Genomic DNA, 11,940 nt, shown 5'->3' on the forward strand with positions numbered 1-11,940 from the left:
GAAGACGATCAAGAGGGAGGCAGAAAATTAGATGGCGTGATAAGGTGAAGAATGATATGGAGAGAAGAGGTTTGGTGGAAGAGGATGCCTTTGATAGAAGGCACTGGAAAGGGCGCATCAGGCAATCAATGCCTAAATATAGGGATAATAGTGGGAAAGAAGAAAAGAATTTTTAGCTAGAGGAACTATTAAAATAAAGTGTAAATATCTCTTTTTTTAAGCTTCTTTGAGCCTATTATACCCTACATATATTTTGGGAAATGATAAAAAATCTGAAAGAACTCCTGATTTTTATAACATAAGATCGAAAATATTACCATAAAAAGGCTATAAAATATTCTGAAATTATTCCGAATCAATAACCAACATTTTATTTTTCTATATAGGAATTAAAGCTAAGAAGCCTGTCCTTGAAATGCAATACTCTTTGAAGATATATATATATATATATATATATATATATATATATATATATATATATATATCAACCACAATGCCATTTAATACCTAATTCTACCTTTGGTAATACATAACCAATGGAAATTCATTTATGATAAATTCTTCTGGCTAGGCAAGGCCCCGAACCTATGCCTCTGAGTCGAAACAATGCCACTATTGACTGCTTTACCAGTTGAGCTATCAAGTAAGATATAAGTTTATTTCTAGTCTATAATACATATTCCTGTCGAATTCAGGAATCTGTTCTTAGACTTAAAATCAACCCATCTCCACCAAGATAGCTGATTAGTGAGTTTGCAACACGTGGTTATTTTTTATGAATATCTATCATAAACACACGTGATTTTAATCAATGTATATCTCTGTTGTATTTTCCATCAGATTTAAAAAAAAATTTTATGTTTGACTTATGCTTTATTTCTTAGGGTTCTTTTATATTACTATAGAGACTGTATAAATTTCCTGTACTTTTGGTCATTTGTACTGCTGACTCGACCGCATAAGAGGGGGCGTGGGAAGGCAAATGGATGCAATTGATTGTTTGAATATTATCAGATTGCTGTCAGGACTAAACGAAAATGATTGATACCTTTTACCACAGACCATGTGCGAATTAAATTTGCGATTGGAATTAACAATGAGTGATTTCAAACTAAGTGGTTTACTAGTGGTTCAAGTATGTTAATAATAAAGATAAAACACCAGTTTACAAATTACATAAAAAAAATGGAAATCCAGTTTAGGTTGGAAATCCAAATTTACTGCTTTGCCACACATAATTTCATGAAATCTAGACAGAATTGGTAAACATCAATTACAAATTAACCAAACACCTTGATAAATTCTGACGTATTTTCCCACCTAATGTTAAATAACACCATCAAATGTATGACCGCCTACGACCATTTGGTATTAGTAAGTTGTGCTTTAACCTTATCAAGTACATGTGAAATTAACCATTTTAAGATTGAACTCTCTAACAATAGATTTAATAATGGTGTTTGACTCTGTAAGTCAAGAAAAAGCTTTGTCAGCTACAAAAGGGAAATTTTGAAAAATACAAGCAAACACAGAAAGAGTTTTATTTCAAAGAAATTCCTTGGCCAAAACCATGATTCTCAAATTATCTAAGCAATGTATCATCACTATAATCATAAACATGAGTTCTATAAACAAGAGACTTCAAGACAATCACTACGTAAGATATTGGTGGAATTATTTCTTTCTTATTACATTGGCATTTTCATTTTCTGCATAAGTGGATTATGATGTGTTCTAAAACTACATTGAAGCACGTAAATATTCTGGGTTAACATTGCCCTAGCTGCTTTCGCCAACTTCGTTGCGAAGGTTATGTTTTGGTAGGCGTGTATTTACTTGTTTGTATGTCTGTCTGTGTGTTTGTGATTCGCATAACTCAAAAAACATTTGTCCGAATTTGGTTGGATGATTGACCATGATCCAAGGACTATGTGATTAAATTTTGGGAGTGATTGGATTAAAAGTCAAGGCCAATGTAACGAAAAGGTCAAACAAGTCTTTTTACCATATCGTGGCCAATTTTGATCTGGTTTGCATGAAACTAGTGCCAAAATGTGCATAATTCAATTGCCGATCTTGTAATATACAACGTGATATAAAATAAGATATGCGATCTACCGAGAGTGTGTTCTAGTTTATACATTATATAGAAAATTGAATGATTAAGGACGAAACTTCCTTATAGTAGCGAGATCGGTAATCACATAATTGGGAAATACTAAAAATTATCTTTGCAGGTTCGGAAAAGGCACAATCCTGCTTTTGGGAGTACTGCTTTTTCGCCCAGCAGTCATGTTTAACATCGACACCAAAACTTCTGTTTCTGTAATTGGTCCAGCTGGTTCAAACTTCGGATTTAGTGTGGCCATTTGGAGCAAGGATGAAATTTCCAGGTACGTTCATGAATGTTTTGAAAAAACTCAAGTTCTTGAATACATACTAATCTCTCTCTCTCTCTCTCTCTCTCTCTCTCTCTCTCTCTCTCTCTCTCTCTCTCTCTCTCTCTCTCTTTCTTCAAACGGTTTTTATTCTACTGTTAACTCATCCTGAAGTTACTTTACATTGATATATATATATATATATATATATATATATATATACATATATATATATATATATATATATATATATATATATATATATATATATATATATATATACATATATATATGTATATATATACATAAATGTATATATATACATATATATATATATATATATATATATATATTCATATATATATATATATATATATATATATATATATATATATTTATATATATATATATATATATATATATATATATATATATAGTCCTGTATGTATTTAGTTTATAATTTTTTATCATAAGCAAACCAGTTTGATTCTGTTTGGTCACATTAAAAACTGGTGAATAATTTGTAAATTTAGTAGTCCATGCAAGTAGAACTGAAATCAGCGTTGTCATTAAATCATAATAGATTGAAATATATTTCACGACAATAGAATAGATTTTCATAACATATTTTCAAATAATGGTAATTGGGTCATTCATGTGTAGTTTATTTTCAAATACACAATATGTTTTTATAATTCATTTGAGATTTTCTCTTCTGAAGCCCTTTCACATTAGAGCGGTAAGGTAAGAGGTTAAATAATCTAAGGAAGGATATATATACTTCTATAAAACTTTACTAGATAAATTACAAACATCTTAGAATTAAACGTGGGAAGCTAGAAAGAAAATATAAATGTAAGAGTTTCTTCCAAGACTTGTAGAAAAACGAAAGCAAAGATGAATTGAACGCTTAGTAATCAGTTGCCTAGTCTTGAGGACACATAAGATTTAAATACGGGAATTATATCTGGTGACCTCTAACGAATAAATATCTACAAATTCCATAGTCTATCAACAGGGAATTGAAAATGCATATGTACATTTTTATGGAGCTTCGCTTGTAACACAAAATAATGTATAGATTCACAAATCAAATTATCTTATTTACGGGCATTCTTCAAGCCTAAGATTTGGAATTGCAGTTTCCATCAACAGATATATCTCTTACCAAGGAACTCTAATATGGATGTGAGTTTGTTTATGTTTCTATGTAATAGTCAATAATCTGCAGCAATCTTATGCGTAATATTAACATTAACTGAATCACAACACATGTACCAGCATTTCATTTAATAAGATATTAAGTTATTTTCATATTTGGCAACTCTCTGGAGTTTTACCAATATCATAAGTTTTGTAATAATAATAATAATAATAATAATAATAATAATAATAATAATAACCCAATGTCGAGGTATTCAAATATTTGCGTTTGCACATACTGTTAAAGTGTCATAGAAATGAGACACCATAATCATGAGCATAACAAAGTCAATATATGCTATGCAAGCTAAAATTTATCATCATTGGATTGAGATTCTTGTTCCAACATCTTCACTTCATTAGTCCCATCATCATCACCAGGCCATCATTTTCATCATTATCATCAACCAACCATTTTGCAAATTGCATTGTATTTATAACAAATATGTTATTTACATCATGTACCACATTTGTTTTCCTTCAAACTTCCGGAATTTTTCATGTATACTAAACCGAATTGAGACTGAAAATTATTCTTTTTATGACCCCAAGTAGTTAATCAGATATCGGTATTCTAAATGCTGAGGATTTTTTAATGTTATATGTATCAGTGAAATGAGAAATCACGATAATATGCTTTCTAGTATAATGAATGGTGTAAATAGTTACAAACTACAAATCATAAAGTATTTAAATTATCACTATGCTATTGTGAATTTTAACTATATATATATACAGTGTAAAAACATAGGACGGTGAACCATGTCTCTAAAGTATAATTTGTGTTACAAGAATGCTATCGTTATCTACAGACTTGTGATTGGTGCTCCGGGATACAGCATCTCTGGAGGAAGCAGGCTGCCGCATCAACCGATAAAAGAAGGAGCGGTTTTCCTGTGCAAGTTTGCTGAAGATATGTCCTATGAAAGCTGCGATTTATTGTCAAGAAATTTTGGTAAGTATTGGGATTATTTGTTTAGATTTGATTAATAAGTCACGTTCGATGACCGTCAGGTGGTTAGATGGATAAGTGCTATATATATATATATATATATATATATATATATATATATATATATATATATATATAAATAAACATATACGAGTATAAATACACGCACACACACACACACACACACACACACATATATATATATATATATATATATATATATATATAAGAGAGAGAGAGAGAGAGAGAGAGAGAGAGAGAGAGAGAGAGAGAGAGAGAGAGAGAGAGAGAGAGATAAATTAAGTATTTTCATAATATGATTTCTTACAGACATAGCGGACGCACAGGATATGACGAGAAACTTGGAAGAGTATGGTTTCGGTTCAACTATAGTAGCTGGAGGAATAAACAACACTTTACTCTTGGTAGGTAATTACACTTTTTTTGCTTTGGTGATTAATGTATTTGATAAAAGCGTAAATAAAAACGTCTAATCTATTGGAATTGTCTCTCAAATTATCAGAGCAGATTTTATAGAATCGCTTTATGTAGACATCACCAGTCAAATGATGCAAGACACTGAAGCGAGGTTTACACGGTCGAACAGCTCGTCGAGCCTGGTTCGACCAAGACAACCCTGTGTTTGAATTGATGTTCGAGCGTGTAAACGGGCTATTTGGTTGTCGAGCGCGCTCGTCCAACGACTCGATGAAAGTCAGGCTCATCTTGACTTTTGTGGGCGGAGCTACATTGTTAGACGAACGGTGTGAATGTGTGAACGGGTGTCGAACATCGAACCTCAGTTGTTATTCAAACCTGCTAGAGGAAACATCATCAAAGAAATGAATAATGGCTGCCATTAATGAAAGTAAGAATGAGAAGGAAGTCGTACTTGATTTCATACATGCATATCGAGCTCATCCAGCTTTATGAAGTTAAATCAAAAGACTATTCCAATAAAGTAGCCAGAAACAAAGGAATAGCGGACACTCAGTCTTTCACGTGGAGTTATGGCCTTCTTCATAGTTGTATTTTCATAAGTAATGAAAGGGCTGACACGACGATTCAGTAGATCAATGTACGTGTCTTCATCCATACGCAAATAATTGCGAAATTTCTCTCTTTTGATCTTTTTTTTTTCCTTCCTAGTGCCACTGCTAAAGCAATGGTTATCAAATCGTCTTGGTCGAGAGACATGTTGACGTTGTTTTAGCACACAGCACACTGAGGTTCGATGTACTGTCTGAAAGCTCTTCGAGCCGTTCTACAAGTAGGTTCGACAACCGGGCTCGGCGAGCTGTTCGGCCGTGTAAACCCGCCTTTAAAGTAACATTTCCAAATCAACAGCTAAGATGATGTATATGTCCTAGAACTCTTTATGGTAAATAATGATATCTTGTTAAATATAAGGCAGCTGTCATAAGGTAGCTGTTAGGTATTAACAAAGAGGCGAGCAGAATGTAGCTCTATTCAACAAGATAACGAGCATATATACGAACAGTTAAGGGCAATATTGTCACAAAAATTCAAACAATGTGAAACCTGCGATGGCAAGCTTAATCTGGTTTTTATATTATTAGAGAGAGAGAGAGAGAGAGAGAGAGAGAGAGAGATACAAAACAATAGCATTACAGTATATGAGCTTTTAGGAAACACATGCAGTACTGTTTTTTATGATTTCCCCAGGTATGCGCGCCGCAGTCATACAATGTTTTCCAAAGAGGTCAACTACGCTCCTACAAAACACTCGGTGAATGTGAACTACTCGATTCTTCTTCTTCATCTGGAGTGAGAATAAAACCAAATGAAGGCAGCCAAGAGTACATAGGTGAGAAGAAATATCTTTTACCGGCATATAGCATACAATATTTTTGGTTTCCATTTATCATTTTTCTCCACTAAGTACCATAGCAAACGTTTTTATGTTGAACAGGCTGATATAAGTCTTTTTATAGTTTATATATGAAATATCCGTTTTAATGTATTGAGTGTTTTTAAAAATTTTTAATTTTTTTGCTCGTTACTTTTTATATCGTAATTTTATTTCCGTATTTCCTTCCCTCACTGAGCTATTTTTCCATGTTGGAGCCCTTGGGCTTATAGTATCTTGCTCTTCCAGCTATGGTTGTAGCTTAGCTAGTAATAATAATAATAATAATGATAATAATAATAATAATAATAATAATAATAATAATAATAATAACGGGATGACTACTATCAGGAATACTTAAGGTTTCTAAGTCTATTACTATGATAATAATAGTAATATTAATTAAGGAAAACTTATGGTTTATTGAATTAGACTAAGCATAACTTTTTCAAAATTGTCCGTTAACAAAACATTGTTTTATTACAAAAAAAAGAAGAAAAAAAAAACGGTCGGACGACCCAAATAACTATACAAAGAAGCCTAATGTTCCATAGCAAGAAAAGAAGTTATGTCTACAGAAAACGCATACAGACAAACGCACGTACAGAATATATATTTATGTATATATATATATATATATATATATATATATATGTGTGTGTGTGTATATATATATATGTGTGTGTATATATATATATATATATATATATATATATATATATATATATATATATACTATATTCAAATAAGCCATAAGAGAATCCAGACATTAATATATCAAAATATATATGGCTTATTTGAATATGAAAAACACGTAAAAATGTGCAAAATTTATCATTAATTGAATGCCAAGTAACAAACTACCAATTAGCTACGATGGTGAAGATGGGTTGATTTCAAATCTAAGTACAAAATACCTGAATTCGACGGGTATAAGTACAGTAGAATTGTCATTGACTTTTATCTTCCTTCGTGGCCGAATGGGTTAGTCACTGTCTATATAAGCTTGCCGACCAGGGTTCGATTCCCGGCCGGAGCCAAGCTCTTGTCTTTGTGAGATTTCGCCTGGGGCTCTGATCCCGAGGTCGTTAAGAGAATCCAGACATTAATATATCAAAATATATATGGCTTATTTGAATATGAAAAACACGTAAAAATGTGCAAAATTTATCATTAATTGAATGCCAAGTAACAAACTACCAATTAGCTACGATGGTGAAGATGGGTTGATTTCAATTCTAAGTACAAAATACCTGAATTCGACGGGTATAAGTACAGTAGAATTGTCATTGACTTTTATCTTCCTTCGTGGCCGAATGGGTTAGTCACTGTCTATATAAGCTTGCCGACCAGGGTTCGATTCCCGGCCGGAGCCAAGCTCTTGTCTTTGTGAGATTTCGCCTGGGGCTCTGATCCCGAGGTCGTTAAGAGAATCCAGACATTAATATATCAAAATATATATGGCTTATTTGAATATGAAAAACACGTAAAAATGTGCAAAATTTATCATATATACTATATATACTGTATGTATAAAATACTGTCAATGTGAACCAATGTGCCTCCAAATCCAGGTATTAGAGAAATGGCACTACCTAAAATGTTTAATTTGATTACACGGCCCTACATTATCTCGTTACTCAGGTAAACAGGTTTTTTTTTTTTTTTTAAACTACTGACTATTGTCCATTATTGTTTATAAAAGAATAAGTGAAAACGTTATTTTTCATTAGAATATGCAAGTTATGCTGATCTTCAATAATTGCAACGTCTAATCACTGTTTAATGTTTCAGACGACTTCGTATACTGCGGGTTTTCAGCTGCTTTTTCCAAGGTAAGTTATGTAAATCATTATGAATACAAACTATAAAGTTTTCCTTTGTACTTCACTACTATTCAGAAGTATAATACTTCTGAGGAGTAATGAGAAAATGTTAGGTAGCATTGCACTAAGAGAGATATGCTTACTTCTTTTTAAAACAAGAAGTGTCTAAGAAACTCCATAAAAATTATATAAAATCTTAAGCTAAATAAGTATAAGTATATTCAATGAAATATAACTCGCAATACGCCTAGGCTATGATAAAAGTATTATTTCTCATACTTTTGAAACGAAGTTTAACCGCAGTTTTGTATTTTTCTGCCTCGTCCGTGGCAAGAGCAATTACTTATTCAACTCTCTTATATGAAACATTGAGATTGTTGAAAATGAGTTACTATTCTAAAACAATGAGGAAGGCTGACACTTTAAAAACAATTATATCTAATTTATCCTTTTTATCAAAACACGTTAAAGATTATGTAGTTAATTTAGTTTAGATCACCGAATTGCTCCGAAAATGACATGAATACATAAAAAAAGTTTTTTTTTTTTTCGTGATCTTCTAGTAATTCATGAAACAGCAATGTGATCATTTTAGTTTTTTTTTTTTTAAATACTTGCACGATGTCTTTAATAATCATTTCACGAATATATGGCGCTTTTCTTTCCCCATTGATAGATTTACAAAATATCCTCTGTATATTTATATATAAAACCCCTCACCAGCAGTGTCCAAGACACTAAATTAATTCAACTGGCTACTGGATCCTTTCTTGATAATTTGACAGGATTAAATTCACAAGAGTCCAAATATCAATATTACCATTTTCATAAAATGCAAATTTATAGTTTCTCCTACACTCTTCTGGAGGAAAATGTAAAAGAAGGGTGATGAAAGTAGTAACCGAAACTAGAGAAAGATCGCAGGAAGTATATGGATTTAAAAATATATGAAGATTGATGAATGGGTGGTCATGATATTAAAGAACACGCGTAAATTATCAATAAAAGAAAGTTGCCACGTCATTCCCTTTACATTAGAAGGAGAAGGCAAGAACATCATTGTACTACTACACTGCAATTGTCCAGTAGCCACTTTCCACTTGTTAAGGGTAAAGGAGACTTTTTAGCTACACTTAAAAATTTGTCAAAAAAAAAAAAAAAAAAAGAATAAACGGTAAAAATCCTAGAATAAATGTTGCAAGACATTTGCGTTTTAAAAACGGATATATTGACGTAAAGGAGTGATATTACGGTCACCAACCCGTATAAGATAATGGCAAAGAAGGGTAGACATTACGGTCGCTTGTATTTTACTGAAATAAGGCTGAGAACAGTGTATTTTTACGGAGAATTCCTGATTAGAATTACGTTTTTTTTTTTTTTTTTTTTTTTTTTCTTTTTTTTTTTTTAACAGTGTATGGTAAACAGCTCTTCTAGGAGATGGACACTCCAAAGTCAAACCACTGTTCTCTAGTCTTGTGTAGTGCCATAACCTCTGTACCATGGCCTTCCACTTGCTCAGGAAAAATTTAACAGTACTTGAATTAATTTTATCCGTGAATAATAATGCTTAATTTGAAGATTTACGAGTAGATGAAACCCAAGTTCATGATATTATTTTGGGAGACGGTATTGTAAAATTAGTATTTATGAAACCTATCTCATTTGTCATTTACCTTTAGGTAGGTAAACTCCGGATGAGTATTTATGATAAAAAAGAATGGAGTTTTTACGAATGAAAGTCTTTCAAAAACTGTTACTCAGAATTTTTCCAGACAATGCAATTAAAACTTTTTATTCTTTTGCAGGATAATACAGCTATCTTCATGAGTTGTCCCAGTATTAGTTTAGCCAGCAGCAAATGTAAGTATATGAATGTATGTGCACATGCTTATATAGGTATACATACATACACACACACACACACACATATATATATATATATATATATATATATATATATATATATATATATATACATATATATATGTATATATATGAACATATATCACAAGCACACGTGATTTTAATCAATGTAAATATCACCCACGAACGGCATTTAATACCGAATTCTATCTTGGGAAAATATATCCACTTGGAATTCATTTTATGGTAACAGCTTCTGGCCGGGTGGAGATTCGAACCCCCACCTCTGCGGCTGGAAGCTATGCCTACAGTGACTCTACCGAGTGAGCTATCAGAGAGATTAAAAGTCTATGACAAATCTCCATACATATTCCTGTCGAATTCAGGAATCTGTTCATAGACTTGAAATAAACCCATCTCCACCATGATAGCTGAATCGAGAGTTTGTAACACGTGGTTATTTTAAATGAACATATATCACAAGCACACGTGATTTTAATCAATGTAAATATCACCCACGAACGGCATTTAATACCGAATTCTATCTTGGGAAAATATATCCACTTGGAATTCATTTTATGGTAACAGCTTCTGGCCGGGTGGAGATTCGAACCCCCACCTCTGCGGCTGGAAGCTAGATAGAATTCGGTATTAAATGCCGTTCGTGGGTGATATTTACATTGATTAAAATCACGTGTGCTTGTGATATATGTTCATTTAAAATAACCACGTGTTACAAACTCTCGATTCAGCTATCATGGTGGAGATGGGTTTATTTCAAGTCTATGAACAGATTCCTGAATTCGACAGGAATATGTATGGAGATTTGTCATAAACTTTTAATATCTCTGATAGCTCACTCGGTAGAGTCACTGTAGGCATAGCTTCCAGCCGCAGAGGTGGGGGTTCGAATCTCCACCCGGCCAGAAGCTGTTACCATAAAATGAATTCCAAGTGGATATATTTTCCCAAGATAGAATTCGGTATTAAATGCCGTTCGTGGGTGATATTTATATGTATATATATATATATATATATATATATATATATATATCTACATATATATATATATATATATATATATATATATATAAATATATATATATATATATATATATATATATATATATATTTATATATATATATATATATATATAAATATATATATATATATATATATATATATATATATATATATATATATATATATATATATATATACATATATATAAGAACTGACTGCGAAATTATTACTGATAGCGTGAGAAGCGTAAAAAAAGGATAGCATATAGTAAGTGAAATGATGTGATAAACGACTGTTTTAGTGTAGTACAGTTCTGTGGAAAGAAGGGTCAACAATGGGTATAATATAAAAGAAATAGCATGGGTTATATAGAAAATGAAAACTTTGTATCATAATTTTTGTACAAAAATAAATCTGATCAGCACATTTCTGAGTCATCTGACAAAACAGGGACTTTTCAGCATTAAAGTGCAAATTATTTCCAGAAAGGATGACACATGAGAGATGAATTATATATCTAATAATCGCACCTTCTATATCCAGAAAGTAAGGTAAAGTCTTGTCTGAGATTATTTTCATAAAGAAAAAGTCTTCCGAAGAACAAAATGTTTTGAGCTTTTGGCTAGAGATAAATCTCTTGAACAATTTGTGTCATGTTTATTAAAACTTAAATTGATAGCAGGATTCTCCCCAAATAGCAGGAATGTAAAAGATAAAACAATGAACTTCAGTGACTGCAGATAGTGAATCTATTCAGGAATTTATAAACCAGTACTTGATATACGATTATCATAGACGGTTAAAAAAGCAATTAAATGGAA

General features: G+C 31.8%; 1 protein-coding gene across 1 annotated transcript in view; it reads left to right on the plus strand.

Annotated features, from left to right (window-relative positions):
* Positions 1-2,243: 2,243 nt before the first annotated feature.
* LOC137639030 (integrin alpha-5-like) overlaps positions 2,244-11,940 on the plus strand; it is a 23,605-nt gene continuing 13,908 nt past the window's right edge. The window contains exons 1-6 of the mRNA XM_068371348.1: positions 2,244-2,393; positions 4,394-4,536; positions 4,864-4,958; positions 6,220-6,361; positions 8,198-8,238; positions 10,038-10,092. Coding sequence (XP_068227449.1) covers positions 2,293-2,393; positions 4,394-4,536; positions 4,864-4,958; positions 6,220-6,361; positions 8,198-8,238; positions 10,038-10,092 — 577 coding nt within the window. The 5' untranslated portion in view covers positions 2,244-2,292. The remainder of the gene's footprint in view (positions 2,394-4,393; positions 4,537-4,863; positions 4,959-6,219; positions 6,362-8,197; positions 8,239-10,037; positions 10,093-11,940) is intronic.

This window comes from Palaemon carinicauda, chromosome 4, assembly GCF_036898095.1.
Source record: "Palaemon carinicauda isolate YSFRI2023 chromosome 4, ASM3689809v2, whole genome shotgun sequence".
NCBI classification, from domain to species: Eukaryota; Metazoa; Arthropoda; class Malacostraca; order Decapoda; family Palaemonidae; genus Palaemon; species Palaemon carinicauda.